Below are 18,990 nucleotides of genomic sequence, written 5' to 3'. Positions count from 1 at the left end.
CCAGATGCCCTTTAGAATGATTTTGCCAATCTTTCAAGTCCCATTGAGATTTTCGTTGGGCTGTGGTGAAATGTATAAATTATTTAAAATATACAGTTTTCTTGCCAGGAACAGTTCTCAATTTTTTAATGTTCCTTTGTATGCCTAGTAAAGTGCTAGCATTTTCTTACTACAAAAACATTAAACTGTAAATAAAATCCTTGTGCATTTTACATGTGAAGAATTCTTGTCAAAGGGATACTTTCTGATTTTTTTCTTCATAGTTACTGGTAGTGCTTAGGAAAACTACTGATTATTTTAAAGTATTTATTCTGTAGCAAAATAAAATTTTGGCTCTAATTCCTCTTGTTTCTAGAAATATAATCAAATTGTCTATAACTATAACTCTCTTGTAATTTCCAACAGTATAGATTATTTTGTGTTCTGTGTCATTGCTGAAAACAGTTGCAAGAGAGAGAGATAATGTCAATGCTGAATATGATTTTGAGACTGATTTTCGCTATCCACTTGAGTAGAATATCTTCTATGAGGCAAGTACTAGAATAGAAGTCCTCAGGAGGATGACTTTATGGCCCGATAGCCTCGTTCAGGCAGCCTATTGATACATAATGTATTTAAAAAGAGTGTCTACAATGCACTCGAAACCCTGGAAACTACAATAGACAGCAGTCGAGAGGTAGGAAATGTTAGTTCTAGAGAATAGCGGCTCTTTGGAACCTGCTGAAGCAGTGGTTCTCAACCTTCCTAATACTGGGACCTGTGACTACAATTCCTCATGTTGTGGTAACCCTCCCCAACTATGAAATTATTTTTGTTGTTACTTCATAACTGTAATTTTGTTACTGTTACAAATTGTAATGTAAATATCTGTTTTCCAATGACCTTAGGTGACTCCTATAAAGGGGTCTGTCATTCAACCCCAAAGAGTTCATGACCCAAAGTTGAGCAGCACTGTGCTCCAACAAGAATTTCATAAAAATAAAGCTTAGATGTGTTGCCAAATGTTTCTGAGAAAGAAATCTGAAATCGATCTCATAGAGGTTAGTTACAAAGCAAGAAAAAGCTGAAACCGTAACTCGGCTGGCAGAGTGTTTGTTTAGCATTCATGAAGTCCCGTGTGTGGTCCCTAGCACCCTTAAAACCAAGGAGACCAGGAGCGTAAGATCACTCTCAGCTATATAGAAAGTCTGAGTGCAAACTAGGCTTGTGATATCGTACCACCACACTAAAAATGCAAGTAACAAACTCCGGAAAGAAGAGTACTCAGGTAGAAGTACTAAAAGGTGGGGTCCATGACAAACAAACTGAGAAACAGATCTGACCATCCAGTGTTAGACAAAGCCACCATTAATTCCCACTCACTTTATAGTCTATTTCCGTCATCTACTTTTGTACTCTCTAGGGAGCCTTATACATAAGTATTTGCTGAGAATTCATTCACATTAAAATAAAAATTACATATCAGAATAACCTACTTATTTTTTAAATATTTATTTACTTAACGTATATGAGTGATATAATTGTATGTACACTTGCATGTCAGAAGAGGGCATCAGATCCCATTACAGATGATTGTGAGCCACCATGCCGTTGCTGGGAATTGAGCTCAGGACCTCTGGAAGAGCGGTCAGTGCTCTAAACCCCTGAGCCATCTCTCCATCCTCTAACCTACTTATCTTTATAGACTAAGTTTTTAATAAACTCTGACCATATTAAAAAATGTTGGCTGGGACTGTATCTCCATTAGTAGAGTGTGTTTTCAACCAAGCCTAAAGTCCCAGGTTCGATCCCCGGTACTGGTAATAAATAAATGAATAGTATTAAGAAGCAAATTTATTTGTCGAGAAGAGTAATAAAACTTGGTCCATTCATCCCTACTTATAGCATGGGGTCAGTCACTGAATGTCTGTCTGTCAGGATGGGCAGAAAGTGTTAACATATACAGGAAGGAGAAGCCAAGTTTTCTAGTCCATTTCACCCTGTGGAGAAACTCATTTTATGTTTAAACGTTTGCTGAATTTCCAAAGACCGCCATCAGAGCGTGTGCTACTTAGGATTGTACTTTTCGTTTCCCACAACAAACCTCTTGAGATAGGTAATGAAAGTAGGTGCCTTATGCATTTCTCATTCAAGATTAATGTTCACCCTGGGCCATCTCACATTCCAAAATCTCCCTAGGAAACCCTTGCCAAGAAAACATCACAGAATCCAATAACAGCAAAGCATATCTGTGTGGATCGAAGTCTGCTTATCTTGAGGGATCTGTGAATGCTTACCAATAACACATTTTAATAATACCGTGATTGTTTACATGCCACCTTGTAGCTAACATCAGCTTTTCTTAATCAATATGTGTCAAAATTAGTAATTTATCCCAAAATACAGAACTACGGCATATTTTACAAAGAAAGGAATTATTTGTGCGTCAGTTTCCATATAACAGGTCATGTGAATATTTGATCCTGGATGCGACAACAGGAAAGACTGATGGCCAACCTGGTGGTGAATTAATGATGGAAACAAGAAACCCTGCCCTTTAGTGGGAATTTTTGGAATATTCTCTTCACTCAGACACAAACGGTATTCTATGTCTGCTGATTGACATGAAATGAAAGATAGAAAAGTACTGTTCTGGAAAACAAAACCCAAGATGAATAAGTGATGGAAGTCCTCTCCTTCCCTGGACAGTCTAACCTAGGTGCTGAAAGACAGTAAAGAGAGACAAGAGCTCCATTGTTCACGTGGCATATACTGCTTAAGGGCAGAATGATCCTGCCGGATGAGTAGATTGTGTATTTGGCTCATGAGAAAAGTTGGTCTGTGAAAACCGGCAATGGAAACTAGCATCCACCTCAGGCGGGTTATCCAAGAAATGCGGGCGGAAATCAACAGACTGGAGAAAGAGAACCATGCCCTCCGTGTGAAGCTGACTTCAATTAGTCAGACAGCATCTAGCTCAGGGAGAAAATCAGAAGGTGAAAGAGAAGAAGCAGTGTGTGACCAGTCTTCAGGGAGCCTTCCTGGTGATCGTCCCATGAATTCTGCACCAGTTGTGCAGGAATACCAAGGTACGGAACATATGTGGTTCTTCTGGTCAACGTTCACCTTTTCAAGCCTCTCCCAAATGACTGACTTGTTGGGCTACTCCAATAACATCATCATTTGGTATTTGCAGTGTTCTTGGTCATGGGTTTCATCCTCTTCCTCCTAGTAGATGAACTTTGCGTCCCTAGTCAAAATTTCCTTTAGGTTCTTCAAGGTATATGTTTTAACAATAAAATGACTTCTGAGTGTACGAGGAGAGATAGGAACAGAGGGGTAAAAATCCGTCACATTCAGAACAGTTTCCACACTTTTATTTGAACTATAAAAATTCTGCAATGCAGAACAATGGATGTGCATGCTGACTGGTGTGCTCACTTACTAAGCTCGAATAACTTTTTAAGTGAGTTAGCATATGGTTCAAAATCAGACAAATATGGTTCTTGGAGATGTGCTGCTCATCCACTTGACTCTGAGCTCCTTTAAATTCCTTAAATCTTATCCACTTGGAAGTACTGTAGTACCTGCCTCTGTCCGGAAGTACTGTAGTACCTGCCTCTGTCCGGAAGTGCTGTAGTACCTTCCTCTGTTCGGAAGTACTGTAGTACCTGCCTCTGTCCGGAAGTGCTGTAGTACCTTCCTCTGTTCGGAAGTACTGTAGTACCTGCCTCTGTCCGGAAGTGCTGTAGTACCTGCCTCTGTCCGGAAGTGCTGTAGTACCTGCCTCTGTCCGGAAGTGCTGTAGTACCTGCCTCTGTCCGGAAGTGCTGTAGTACCTTCCTCTGTTCGGAAGTGCTGTAGTACCTGCCTCTGTCCGGAAGTGCTGTAGTACCTGCCTCTGTCCGGAAGTGCTGTAGTACCTGCCTCTGTCCGGAAGTGCTGTAGTACCTGCCTCTGTCCGGAAGTGCTGTAGTACATTCCTCTGTTCGGAAGTACTGTAGTACCTGCCTCTGTCCGGAAGTACTGTAGTACCTGCCTCTGTCCGGAAGTGCTGTAGTACCTTCCTCTGTTCGGAAGTACTGTAGTACCTGCCTCTGTCCGGAAGTGCTGTAGTACCTTCCTCTGTTCGGAAGTACTGTAGTACCTGCCTCTGTCCGGAAGTACTCTAGTACCTGCCTCTGTCCGGAAGTACTGTAGTACCTGCCTCTGTCCGGAAGTGCTGTAGTACCTTCCTCTGTTCGGAAGTACTGTAGTACCTGCCTCTGTCCGGAAGTGCTGTAGTACCTTCCTCTGTTCGGAAGTACTGTAGTACCTGCCTCTGTCCGGAAGTGCTGTAGTACCTTCCTCTGTTCGGAAGTACTGTAGTACCTGCCTCTGTCCGGAAGTGCTGTAGTACCTTCCTCTGTTCGGAAGTACTGTAGTACCTGCCTCTGTCCGGAAGTACTCTAGTACCTGCCTCTGTCCGGAAGTACTGTAGTACCTGCCTCTGTCCGGAAGTGCTGTAGTACCTTCCTCTGTTCGGAAGTACTGTAGTACCTGCCTCTGTCCGGAAGTGCTGTAGTACCTTCCTCTGTTCGGAAGTACTGTAGTACCTGCCTCTGTCCGGAAGTGCTGTAGTACCTGCCTCTGTCCAGAAGTACTGTAGTACCTGCCTCTGTTCGGAAGTACTGTAGTACCTTCCTCTGTTCGGAAGTACTGTAGTACCTGCCTCTGTCCGGAAGTACTGTAGGTCCTGCCTCTGTCCAGAAGTGCTGTAGGTCCTGCCTCTGTCCAGAAGTACTGTAGGTCCTGCCTCTGTCCAGAAGTACTGTAGGTCCTGCCTCTGTCCAGAAGTGCTGTAGGTCCTGCCTCTGTCCAGAAGTACTGTAGGTCCTGCCTCTGTCCAGAAGTACTGTAGGTCCTGCCTCTGTCCAGAAGTGCTGTAGGTCCTGCCTCTGTCCAGAAGTACTGTAGGTCCTGCCTCTGTCCAGAAGTGCTGTAGTACCTGCCTCTGTCCAGAAGTGCTGTAGTACCTGCCTCTGTGCTGATGACAACTGTTTGCAATAATAAGTAGGGCCTGGCAGTATGCAACAAACCACAGGTACTATCTCTTGTCTTTCTGCAGAGTTTCTCTGTCCAATGTGAGCATACATTACACACAAATCAGTATATACATATATTTATACATGTTGTGATATATACTTGCGGTGATATATATATCTGTCTATATGGATTTATTGATATATCAATATATATCAATTCATATACATATATATATCAATACATGTATATGGAATACCTCAAGATGCAAGGTCAATTTTTAGCATATTTTAAATATCAAAAATCCCATTTTCACCACAGATACTTGGTTCAATAATTGCTTAAAAAGTTGGAATCAACAGTAAGAAACATGTTCTACATTTCAGTTGTCAGTGCTTGCCTACAACAGGATATTCAAATAAAATTGATATACGTAATTAACTACTCATAGCTCTTAATACCATCCATCAAAAGCTTCAGGCACTACCAATTAGTGGTTGTGAACAGTTTGACAGTGGAACAAGTCCCATTGGCTGGTGCGTCTTATTAGACATGTTTCTTTCTAGTAATGACACAAAGCATTTCAAAGCTGCAAATACATTTCTGTCGGGATCTGCATAACTCTGTCTACTGATTATCTAAGAAAACCATAAAAGAATAGCCTATAATATTAGACCTCCTTATTTTAAAACAGGAAGAAAAGATACGGCTATTTATAATATATCCTTACTAAAGGGTTTCTAATTCCTTACAATGGTGACAATTTATTCTGAATAATTCTTCATTGTGGAGGTCAGTCAGTCTGGATGTCGTATGATGTGCGGCATCTTCTGTACTCCATAGCAACAGTTGCTGTAGCACGGATCTGTCCAACCCCAGTTGCAACCATCAAGTTGTCTTGAGCTAGTTATGATGGCATATGTTAGTAACCCCAGTGTGTGGGAGGCTAAAGCAGGAGAATTGCAAGTTAGCACCTAGCCTAGGCTATAGAGTAAGTTCAAAGCTAGGCTGGGTTATGGGGTGAGAGCCTGTCTCAAAGCAACAACAACAAAATGTCTCTGAGCACTGCCAAGTGCTAGCTGTAGATACTCCACCACTTGCCGTCGCAAGCTGCAGACTCACTTTAAAGATAGATAGTACTTCCTCAAAGCTCTTCTGTATATTGCATATCCAAATAATGGAGCAATTAGGGCCTTAACATCTTAGTACCTTATTCTAAGATAAGTACTGTGCCACTCAAAGTATCATCCTTAATACTCTCGGGTTATGAATACTATTAAGTTTGGAAAATATTAGAACATTCGTAAGACCTAAGCACACAATTGGAATCACACTTCTTCAGCATGTAAACAATAACTTCCAGTTAGAATGTTATATTAAGTTTGAGAAGGGCTAGCTAAAATAGATGTCATGAAAAATTAAAAACCTTTTGTAATTGTCACAACAAAACACAAACATGCAATGTAATGTAAAGCTGTGCCTGGGGATCCGGTGGGAAGTTTTCAAATTGTATTTGTCACCAAATGATCACCTCGGAATACATATATCCAGGTAACAGCGAAAGTATACAAAATGAGCAGTTTGTAGCTATCTATCAAGGAATATATATTATTCCTTGATATTATTATATACTATATATATATCAAGGAACATATATACATATATAAATACACACACATATGCAATAGCACTCAACAAAAAACATGAATTTTACATTTTAATTAGGGGGATATGAGGAGGGTTTGGGTAGGGATGGGGCAAATGATGTAATTATACTTAACCTCAAAAAAGAAAACATTTCAAGTAATATTTGTCTTTTTATGTAATATGGTTTTTCAGGAGTAAATAAAAGGAAGGAAGAAAAACTAATCCAACAATACCCGCACATAAAAATCTGTGATTGTATCCTAATCTCCAACTAAATGATTTTTATCAAATCTAAGTTTTCTGGTGAAATATGTATGGTCTTTTAAGAAGAGAATAATATCATCTGCCATAGAAATAAATTAACTTTTCTATAATAAAAATAAATTGTGTCATTTTCAGGAAATGAATGGAACTAGAGATCATCATTTTAGGTGAAATTAGCCAGACTCAGAAAAACAAATACAAAGTCTTTTCTATAATATGTGGACTCTAGACTTTAAAAAATTATTTATGTGATATGAAAAGAGAGGGGAGACCATTTTAGCAAAAAGAAGAGGATATATGTGAGAACAGCTGAGAGTAATAAACAAGTTGAATTCAATACATATGAGTCTATTAAAATCTCATAATGAAACTCATTATTTTAAGCAGCGAGTACACAATTGTTTCAAAATATCAGGGCTTGAGAGAAAATCCCATTGTAAAGTGCTTGCCTTGCATGCCTGAGACCTGAGTCTGAGCTTCAGGTGATGGATGGCATGCACTGGAGAGAGCCCTAGAGCGTCAGTGACAGGTGGAGCTGTGCGGCTCATTGCTCAGCAAGCCTAGCTCACTTGGTTTGTTCCAGACAGCTAAGGATACTGAGTAGAAGAAAGAAAAAAAAATAAAGGAAGGAAGGAAGGAAGGAAGGAAGGAAGGAAGGAAGGAACGAACGAAGGGTGGACAACATCTGAGGAACAATATCCAAGATCATCCTTTGGCCTCCACATACACTGTATACACACACACACACACACACACACACACACACACGCACATGCACACACACACACACCCCTAATATACATGCATGTACACACATACATATACACAAAAACACACATACATACACACATATACACAGGTACACACACAAATACACATGCACACACGTACACATGCATACACACATGTACATACACAAACATACAGACACACATAGACACACACAAACACACATATATACATACGCAAATTAGAAAAAAATATCAGCAAATTGCTGATATATTTCAAAATTTTTCCAACAGTAAAATTCTTGGTTCTATGAATGTGACAATCTGCTAATGTGCGATTGCCTCATCTATAATGTAAAAATAGGATATTCCTTATCTCATAGGCTCTGAAATATATAAATATACATATGTAATAAAACATCACGGGGTTGGGGATTTAGCTCAGTGGTAGAGCGCTTGCCTAGGAAGCACAAGGCCCTGGGTTCAGTCCCCAGCTCCAAAAAAAAAGAACCAAAAAATAAAAAATAAAAAATAAAACATCACAAGCAAGATCAATGTGAATTTTTTGGTTATGCTTATCAAAAAACATTAGCTATGTCAAGTAAGAAAATATTATTACTTGATTTACAGACACACTTCATTAGAGGTTTCAGTAATATACTGCCCACATCATTTGAAATTCAAACTTGCAATCGAATCCTAAAAATCTACTGCATGGGAATTTTGAAGTGCATCCCGTTTAAAAAAAAAAATTCCCCTACTTTACAGTTATGAATATAAAACCCAGAACATTGAAGAAAGCAACATGCTCAATCTCTTCGAAAACAGAATTATACAAAACTAGATGACATAAGACAGATATGTGCCTCAAAAGAGCCTACTCCAAGGACCTGCAAGCAAATCATTTGGAGCCACAAGTTCTTCCAGATGTTCTGTGATGGATACAGTGAGAAGACAAAGGAGACATTCTACGAGCAGACTTAGTTTCCCCCTTAATTGCCCAAGGCCAAGAACATATATATATATATATATATATATATATATATATATATATATATATATATATATATCGAGACTACAGAGTGCCTAATCAGAATGAGCCTCCTTGGATAAAACCATGTTTGTAGAAACATCTGCATTTGCATAGTTTTTGGTAGATATAAAATCTAGCCATGACTTTACAGAATGCTCCCCTGTGCTTCTTACCCTGTGCAATCTCACCTCAAGACTATTACGGGTGTTAAATTTGGCAGGGGAAGATAAAAGAAAATCTCTCATTTCAGAGAACTCCCAACACTGGGCCTTTCCAAGTCATATCCTTGACTGGCAAGGAAACTGCGCTTGGCAGGGATTTGAAATTGAACTAATGGTCCTGTGATATTATGTTGAATATTTCCTCCCTTGTGTTGATAAGAAAGAAAAGAATAGTATGTGACCCAGGGAGATGAGCAAAGAGTTTACTTGGTAATCAGTTCCACATTTAAGCAGAGGTCTCCAATAAAACAAATTTAACATTGCTATTGTCAACATAGTCTTCCCCTGCTGGGTTCCCTAGGACTCAGGTTGGATAGATAGATTGCTACCTATTTCTTTTAAACAGAAAGTTTTGTGGTTGTCACTTTTCAAACACCGGTTGTTACATAATTGCAGATAGTATACACTACAACCCGTGGAAGGGCTTAAAGATAATATACAAACAGCGTCTACAGTTAATCACTTCAGATAAATTTGTACAAATCTGTCCCAAACCCTTGCCTAAAAATGCATCTTCTAAACTATGCGAAGCCAGGACAACTTCCTGGCCTTTTTTTCCCCCCAATGGTACAGAAATGTTGTGTTCATCCTGCAATGACAGGTGACAAATTTAAATCAATCATGTGGTTCTGGCAATCTCAAAACATCAACACATTGCATAGTTTTTAGTACATCTCTGTGCTGGCTAATAACAAAGTTATAGCAAGCAGCATGAAGATTTAGTGAGCAGAAATGTCCTTGGAAAAGTGAAAATCAACCCATGAGGCCAACATTGTCCTCATAAGTGCTCATAGGTGACAACCAATGTCTAATGATCGCCCTCAAGTCACAGCATTAAGAGGGACTCAAAGAAATCAAGACTCCCTTTAAAAAGTTTTGTGAACCAAAGTTCTTAATTTTAAAAAGAGAGGAAGATTTCATTTTCTTCTAGGAAATGTATTGCAAGACATTGATGGACAAAAATTGAACTGCGAGCCCTCAGGAACTAAAGCCATCCATCTGCCATCAGGAAGAAACACTGAATTGTCCATAGAAAGCACTTTTGCTGTCTACTATGTTGTCTTGTTCTTATCTCTCAATGGGCTGTCTCATGATGACCGAATGAAGCCTAGTCAAGCAAGTACAGTCCAGTTAGCAATCACCAGCTGAATTCCTGTGACCATCCAGGTGACCAAAGACAGTGGATGACCCTACTCTTCATATTATATTAAAAATTTATACTTACTATTTAACCATGTACATGTGGAGTATACTATGATAAGTTTTATACAGTTTTACAGAGACAATGGATTTTTTTTTTTTTGGTTCTTTTTTCGGAGCTGGGGACCGAACCCAGGGCCTTGCGCTTCCTAGGCAAGCGCTCTACCACTGAGCTAAATCCCCAACCCCAGAGACAATGTTTAATATTGTCAATATTATTATTATTTGAATCTCATGAAACACATTTTCAGTTTTTATTGGTACATAATAATTGTACACATGTGTGGAGTATATCTTAGTAGAGCAATATATGTGTATATATGTAATATGTGTACAGAGCAAATTAGAGCACTCAACATTTCTGTATCTTCATTATTACTTAGTGAAACATTTGGGCTCCTCACGATCTTCCACTTAAGCATAAAATCTACGATAATCTATTGTGAACTAATTCTATGTTTGTGAAGAGTTTTCTCTGACCACACGATTAAATGAACTAATCTCCTCTTCCATATGTATCTACCTATTGATTTCATTAGCTTTATCTTCCTAGAATCTATTATTATCTGAATTGCACCGTGCATTGCTTATTTATGGTGCATTTTCTACATAAGCCACATACTACAGGCTCCATGCAGGTGAAATGACTTTAATGTTTATTACCCCAAGTGAAAAGGTGCCCAGCATGTGGCTGTGACCAACTAACAGTTATAAGTCAGAAAACAGATGTCTTTTTTCAACATCAACAAAGTATCATCAACATAATTTTTTTTTCATTTGTGAAGGTCCTTATGGGTCGACTGTTTTTTAACTCAATTTTTGTGCTTCCTGTACAGGCAATGTCATGATTGTCAGACGCTATGCCGTTTCTCCATCAGTTCACTCCTATGCAGCCAATGACCCCTGGGAAGCTAAAAACAGACTTCCAAATAATGGAACGTCATTGGCCTGTTCTTCAACTAGGAAGCAAGACAGTGAAGAAAAGAGGTTGGCAGCAGACGCTTGTGGCAGCCATAGCTCCAGTCAGAGAGCTTCTTCCGATGACAATTTTGTTTGCAGGTATGCTCTCTGTGCCTGAGGTTAATTTATAGACACCTACTGAGAGGTCACCAAGCATCCTTCTAGATAGCCAGGATGTATCCACTGGAGGAAACAAAGCCAAAGGGTAAAAATAATTTCCATCCCATTGATGTCCACCTAGGGAATCAAAAGAACAATTTTTAATGGGGTCAAATGGCTCTTTCCAACAGATTCTGTAATAAGCAGAGAACTCAGTCTTTAGTCCTTCTCCAAACATTAATCATACTCTGAACCAGGTACTAACAACAGAAGTCTCAGCACAAGAAGTCACTGGATGATGAAAGTGACACACAGAAAATCTGACCACTCAGTAGTATGTCTCAAGGAAAAGAATAACTACTTTAGGAGCTAAAGACACAGTTTCTTTCAGAGAAAGCAAGCTTCTCATGGAAGAAAATGTCTTCAATGGATTTGAGGGGAAATTAATATAATGTACTATTAGGTATAGACTCAAAGGTGCAAGAGACAAGGGAGAGTGCTCCAAAATACATGAGTCAATATTTAATATGAACTCTTTCCCTACAGTCCCATGTATTGTACATATAAAGTATCCCAGATTGTAGCAGTATTTAGAGAGGTTGTGGAAACTAGGAGATGGAACCTAGCTGGAGGAAGTGAGTCACCAGAATCAATTCCTAGTCTCTCCTATAAGTTCTCTTCCATTTGTCTGCTGTGATGTAAATATCTGTCCCCTGGCACACTCCCCTGCCACCAAGATGTCCTGACCATGTAAATGTATAAACTGAGAACATGACTACTCCCAGATATGGTTGAGGGAAAGGGTTTTATTGTAGATATGAGGGAGGGTACAGACAGAGGCACCTGGAAGAGTCCAGAGCAGGAAGAGAAAGTGTTAGACTGAACATGGCCAGAAGACTGGACTGGGCCATGAGAGAAAAGGAAGAGGGGGTTGTAAGCAGGAAAGGAAGACAAAGAGAGGAGCAAGAGAGAGGAGCAAGAGAGAAGGGATGAAGAAAAGAAGACATATAGCTGGCATGGTATAAGGGAATGGGAAGCCAGAGAAGGAAAGCCTGGGGCTAGAGAAGTTTAAGACAGGGGCAGAGTGAGAAGGCACTTGTGGTTCTGAGGAAGCCTGGTGGCCAGTAGGCACACTTTGTTTTGTTTTGTTTTGTTTTGTTTTGTTTTGTTTTGTTTTGTTTTTTCTCGGAGCTGGGGACCAAACCCAGGGCCTTGCGCTTGCTAAGCAAGTGCTCTACCACTGAGCTAAATCCCCAACCCCAGTAGGCACACTTTGGTATGCTAATAGATACCACAGATAGTCATTTTTCCCTTCTGACAGTGATAAGGAACTGTCCATTTGGTGGAACAGAAGAAGGCTCTAGATCCTGAGAGTGTAGTTTCCTTCAAACCTGACAGCCCACCAACACTGAAAAACAAACTATGTCCTTGAACCCTCTGATACTGTGAACTAAATGTGTTTATTTTACCCCTGGGGTTGTTTCTGTTAGGTGTTTGGGTCTTAGCTATAAATAGTAACTAATAGGGTTTTGAAGATGAGATACAGCACACAGTCACTGCCTGGGTAGGGCCAAGGGCCCCTTCAGAGAAAGAATGTCTACTGGAAAGGCTGCATACAGGAGTACAGCTTCTTCCCTCTACTCTTCTGCCCACCCTCAGGGAAGCTCTGACTGGCAATGTCTCCATGCATCTGCCTTGTATGAGTCAAGTAGAAAAATAAAGAAAAGGGAGTGTGGGCTTCATGATTGGCTTATCACAACAAAGAAAAGAGGAAAATTAGTATTGTTGAAAGAAAATGTGAGTCATCAAGTTTGGTAGTGGCTAGAAATCAAATCAAGGAATAACCACAGGCCTGAAAGAACTCTTCTAGATTTGGGGGGGCGGTGACAGACTTTCCACTGTGTGTGGGGTGTAGAGACTGAGGCACTTTGATTCGGATTTCAAAAGACAGGATGAAATGGTGTGCCACTTGTACAAAGTTCCCCTAAACCAAGAGTTACCCTGAGTCATAGAGATGGTTGGGTTGGGTCAGACAAAGAAAAGTGGAAACGTTATACCTCATAGGATGAAAAAAGAAGACATTAAAGACTGGGATACCACAATTAAGGGATAAAGTAGGGGGGAAAATGAGGACAGAGAGCCAAAGGGATCCATCACAGAAGGACTTTGGGGATATGCTATACAATAATACATAATTATTGAAAATCTAGTTTTGAAAAATGTCTTGAAAACTTTGAAGATACAGATCCTCTATGATATTATAAACACCAGTGTATTTATCTAAAAGGTTTTGTAAGACGGTCTTTTGTGTCTGTCCCCCATCCTCACCAGAGGTAAATGTCATCATGACTTTGATCCTTTCTAGCCATGATTCTTTACTTTTACTACATCCACCAATCCATCCATTCATTCATTCATCCACCCATCTATCCATACATCCATCCACCCAGCCAGCCAGTCAGTCATCCACCCATTCATCCATCCATCCATCCATCCATCCATCCACCCATCTAACCATCTATTCTTCAACAAATGTTTCCTGAGGTATCCCCTTTAGGGAAGGATTCTGGGTCGTGCTACACAGCAAAAAAACAACTGTCAAAGATACCGGTCAGAGTGTGTTTCTTCAGATGTGATAAACAATGAAGAAAAAAGATGCACAAAGTATATATTAGGCTAACTACTACAAAGGAAAATAAAGCACTAAGAAGTGAAGGGTGAGAGTAGCAACCATGGTTAAGACACTTGGCACTGAACCCAAAACCTGGGAGGGGAGAAGGGGGCCAAGGAGTGCAAAGTTAAGAACTCTTTGGGTATTGAGAATTGCTAAGTGCAAAAGCCCCAGTTAGGAGGATCAAACCAGATGCATTGAAGGAGAGGCAACATGTTGAGCAAGTCACAAGGAAGAAGTTCAGTGTGGTTTCATGGCCACATCCAAGGACTCTCTTGTTTAATCTACTCTTTTTTTTTTTAAACTATTATGCAGGAAGCCCTATTATGAAAAGGCTGCAAAAGAATAGCAAAATAAGGAGACCAGGCTTAAGACTATAAAGCAACCTAGGCAAAGGATGATTATTTCTTGACCAAGAATAGTCGCAGTGGATGTGGGTTGTGGGTGCATCTCACAGTTGGAGACAGGAGAGATTGTTAATGAGTCCGACACAGAATAGGGAAACAGGAAGTACACACAAAACAGTTGAGTTCCTGCACTCATGGATCTTCAGAGAAGAGGAAGGAAAGATAGAGATGGGGATATTGATTTTTAATAATACAAATAAATATACCATATATACATATACATGTATACATACATATATCATTTGATGCTTTCGCAAAATTGGTGGACTGTTATTCATTGTAAAAATAATAAAAGGTTAAAGTATACAACTTGTACACTATTAAATACACTTGTAATTTTTTTAAATAAATCAAATATGCTTGCAATGATACAAAGTGTATCTTATACTTTGGCGTATACATAAGGAAAATGTTTATTGTCTTACTCCATAATGACTGCTCTTTGGATTTTGATGGCTAACTTGTATCTATATACTTTGAAACTGTATAGTGACTGTGAGAATATTTAATTTTTGCACTGAGTAAGCACCATAGACTGAGAATTACAGTACTTTTCCCCATTTCAATCAATACTGTTTTTTTAAATGAGGCTTGGGGAACTAGCCAATGTTTACAAAGTATTCTTTTTCTGAAACAAAATGTTTTCCAGCTTCCAAGCTGCCAGTGAATAAACTCTGTAGAACAGAATCCAGCTTAAATTCAGAAGTTAGTTTGAAAAGATAGAGCCATCAATGCCCCAGTGTAGTGGAATGTCAGAGAGGAGAGGTGGGAGGGAGTAGGGGGGGGTGGGTGGGTGAGGAGTACCCTCAGAGAAGCAGGGGGAGATAGCCGGTTTCTGGAGGGGAAACTGGGAAAGGGGATAGCATTTGAAATGTAAATTAAAAAATCCAATAAAAAGAAAGGAAGGAAGGGAGGAAGGAAGGAAGGAAAAGAAGAGAAGAGAAGAGAAGAGAAGAGAAGAGAAGAGAAGAGAAGAGAAAAGAAAAGAAAAAAGAAAAGATCAAGCCAAGTACAGCACTGTACTAAAAGAGGAAAAGTCAACATTGGCTTAAAACCAACATCTGGATTGGCACAAAAATCTGCTAGTGACAGAGAAGTACTCACTAGGAATTGCTATCTTTTATTATAGTCCTTTATCACTCTGTCTTGTGCACTCAGGAATTAACGGGTAAACGGCATGTTTACTCTGATTTGGAAGGTTTGCTTACCTCCTGGAAACTTTCATAGTTTCACAAAGACACAGGAAGAATTCCCTTCTTTTGAAGCTGGATTTTAAATTATAGCAGACATTAAGCCTAATTTGGTTGTAATAGTTCCCATCATTATACCATGAAAGTAGTCCTTTTCAGAACTCTTTTGTCACCATTCCTACAGATGTGAGCTTTCGAGAACTGTGGTTGCAATTTCAACTTTGCTTTGGCTTTGACATGGAAATCAATTTTTTCATCCGGTGTCTCAAGATTAAACAATTTCATGATGTTTATAAAATTAAGAAAATGGATCCAGGGAGACAACAAAAAGCAAAAATAAAGATCCAAAATAAACAATTTGCAAAAAAAAAAGCAAAAATAAATATTAAATAAATATTTAATAAAATATTAAATGTGCTGATTGGAGGACCAGCGAGTTATCTCAGTGGGTAAAGGCACTTACTGTCAAGCTTCATGATCCGACGTCCATCCCCAACCCCACAATGTCCTATAACGTGGAGTCCTATAAGGTCCTCTGACCTCCACATGTGTCCCATGGCACATGCATGCATACATATGTACACACAGACACAAACATACACAGTAAATGAACGTGATAATTTTTCTTAAATTTGTTGATTTGGGGAAAAAACAGAGCTATTCTAATAAAAATAAGCTGTACTTTTCCACACCAATGTGCTTAGGAAGGTCAGCCTTTGGAATAAAACCCTAGCCTCATCACTTTCAGATAGCATGTTCTTGGAAAGAGTTATTAATACATCATTAGCCACAATCTATTCTTTGGTGCAATGGGAGTTGTTAGAGCCGTTACCTCACAGTGTTTGTGGAGGGCAGGAAAATAGCTGAACGAGTGGGTCATTAACTGGCAGAGGTTGCTACTATTTTATTGATCCTAACACATGGAAGCAGTGGTCCACCTTCCTCCCAAGGGAGGGTGCAGATGTGTTCTGAGATGCAGGCCCCGGAACGCCATTCTATGAAGCTACACAAAAGAGAACGGCTAAGAAAGGACAACCATTTCAAACGTGCTCTTTCTACTGAGTCTTAAGAGAAGTTTCTCATGGGGAAGGTCAGAAACCTACATAGTACTTTGGAGGTAAGAGGAGAAATGAACTAAATGAAGGAGTCAATCCTTTAACTGACACTAGCTGTCATTCTTTCTCCTTGTCCCTGTTGGGAGTCACACACGAAGCCCATTCTGTGATCTTGGTATCAAGGATTTGATTGATCTGGAGTTTAATATGTGCTTCCATAGTTAAATACGTCAGATATATTTAAACTATAGAGTTGTGAGACACAGTACGATATTCATCTGACGTCTTCACATTTTTATCAGCACTATATACAGGGATTAATTAAAAGGCCGGTTGTGATCTATGTTCGCACATTATTATTAAGCAACTAAGAAAATAAGTATTTTGATATATAAACTTCAACAATGTGGGCAGTATTCAATGACTGAACAAAAAGAAAATATTACATATCAAGGTTCACTAAAATCTCTCTCTCTCTCTCTCTCTCTCTCTCTCTCTCTCTCTCTCTCTCTCTCCCCCTCCCTCCCTCATTTGTTCCATGTAGGGAGAAGACAAAGACAGTCAGTTTCCAGTTACCCAGGGATCGGTCATCAGTTCCCAAAAATTCACATCCTCTGAAGAACTCAACAAATGAGAGCACAGACCCCTTAAGCCTCATTGCAGAAAAGGGTGTGTGAAATAAATAGATTCCCAGGAGATGGGCACAGGCAGATCTGTGTCAGTGATCTTCCCAGGAGAAACTCTGCCAAGATGTCCGGTAACACACACACAACCTCAGTCGGTATTCACTTGCTGCACTTAATGGCCAAGGAATAGGAGTGATTGTGTCGTCTTGTAGCTGAATTTGAAGAGAAGGTGTGAGTACAATGTTTAGCATATGACACTGGAACTTATATCTACCGAGTGTGCAGCATTGCACTGTGTAGCATCTGGAAACACTCCTGGGTCCCTTTCAGAGGAGATCACAGCAAACCTAGAAAAACTTGTTTCGGTTAAGCAGTGGTTCTCAACCTGTGGGTAGAGACCCTCTTGGCAACCCAAGGAAATAATTTCATGGTTGGAAGTCACCACGACATGCGGAACTGTTTTAAAAGGTCACAGCATTAACATTAGGAAGGTTGAGAACCATTGGGTTAATACCACAAAGGCAGTCATGCTGACAGACACTCCTTGATTTGTTCTGTACTAGTCGAAGTCACTGTGATGTGAACACGAACAAAGCCATAGCACACACTATGGACGCAGAACGACCGTAGGCAAAGCCACTGCAGCCGATTAGGAAGAGAAAAGAAACTCAAGTCATTACCATCCAAAGGTCTCACCCCAACTCCTGAGCTTTCAGTCAGTCCACTCTTCCCCACTCCTGTTTATAATGACTTTATTTATAAAACTCGTGTTATTTTCAAACAAAGATTTTTTTTTATATAATTGACAGTGTTAAAAAATGCAGACCCATAGGCCGTGACTCAGATCTACTGGGTGGGTAGAAAATAGAAAGGAAACTGGAAGTTTTCATTTTAAGTGAGCATTCCAGGCCCATTTCTGGTGTACAGCTATGACTGTCGTGAGCTGTGGTAAATCCAAAATAAAAAGGCCCAGTACTCTCCGATGCCAGCCTCCTGCTGAAGGAGAAGCAATAGCGAGGAAAGGTAGGAAGAATCCATGATGACCCTCTGAAGAGGTTTCTAAGAGTCCTAGATAGATGGCTGGAAGGGAGAGAAATGCTGGCATCCAAAGCCACCTCTGCCCTAAACGTAACATAACAGCATTCTTTTATTGCTTTCATTTAAGAATAACAATATTCTCCACAACACTACAGACTGGAGAACGGGGTAGAGTTGCAACTGGAGAGAAAAGATACAGATGGGATATAAAAACACATTCACCAAGAAATAAAGCCACGCTGGGTGGAAGCTAAGCTGTTAATGATGGAGCCGCCAGAAGCTTTTGTTTGTGCAGTTAACCTCACTGCATTTTACATTTAAAACATTTTGGCTTTCTTTTTTTTTTTCAAGAGTAAAAATCAGTGTTCAAACTGGGGACTTTCTTTTTTTTCTTTTTTTTTTCTTTTTTTTTTTCTCTTTTTTTTTTTTTTATTAACTTGAGTATTTCTTATATACATTTCGAGTGTTATTCCCTTTCCCGGTTTCCGGGCAAACATCCCCCTAATCCTTCCCCCTCCCCTTCTTTATGGGTGTTCCCCTCCCCACCCTCCCCCCATTGCCGCCCTCCCCCCAACAATCTAGTTCACTGGGGATTCAGTCTTAGCAGGACCCAGGGCTTCCCCTTCTACTGGTGCTCTTACTAGGATATGCATTGCTACCTATGAGGTCAGAGTCCAGGGTCAGTCCATGTATAGTCTTTAGGTAGTGGCTTAGTCCCTGGAAGCTCTGGTTGCTTGGCATTGTTGTACATATGGGGTCTCGAGCCCCTTCGAGCTCTTCCAGTTCTTTCTCTGATTCCTTCAACGGGGGTCCTATTCTCAGTTCAGTGGTTTGCTGCTGGCATTCGCCT

The 18,990-nt window shown here is 40.0% G+C and overlaps 1 protein-coding gene across 1 annotated transcript; it reads left to right on the top strand.

The window, feature by feature from the left end:
* The first annotated feature begins 2,833 nt into the window (after positions 1 to 2,833).
* Ccdc195 (coiled-coil domain containing 195) lies at positions 2,834 to 17,538 on the top strand. The gene is made up of 3 exons (XM_063267808.1): positions 2,834 to 3,068; positions 10,931 to 11,153; positions 17,021 to 17,538. The coding sequence occupies exons 1-3, from the start codon at positions 2,834 to 2,836 to the stop codon at positions 17,151 to 17,153; spliced, it is 591 nt and encodes a 196-aa protein (XP_063123878.1). The 3' UTR covers positions 17,154 to 17,538.
* The last annotated feature ends 1,452 nt before the right edge of the window (positions 17,539 to 18,990 follow it).

The sequence above is a fragment of the Rattus norvegicus genome, chromosome 9, assembly GCF_036323735.1.
Source record: "Rattus norvegicus strain BN/NHsdMcwi chromosome 9, GRCr8, whole genome shotgun sequence".
Lineage (NCBI taxonomy): Eukaryota > Metazoa > Chordata > Mammalia > Rodentia > Muridae > Rattus > Rattus norvegicus.
This window is presented reverse-complemented; position numbering and strand designations above follow the sequence as displayed.

What these genes read in the sequence shown, in the direction of transcription:
- Ccdc195 (XM_063267808.1), top strand. Translation starts at nt 2,834, where the DNA reads ATGGAAACTAGCATCCACCTCAGGCGGGTTATCCAAGAAATGCGGGCG. An exon ending in AGTTGTGCAGGAATACCAAG is followed by an intron (nt 3,069 to 10,930) that starts GTACGGAACATA and finishes CTTCCTGTACAG; the next exon opens with GCAATGTCATGATTGTCAGA. An exon ending in GATGACAATTTTGTTTGCAG is followed by an intron (nt 11,154 to 17,020) that starts GTATGCTCTCTG and finishes TGTTCCATGTAG; the next exon opens with GGAGAAGACAAAGACAGTCA.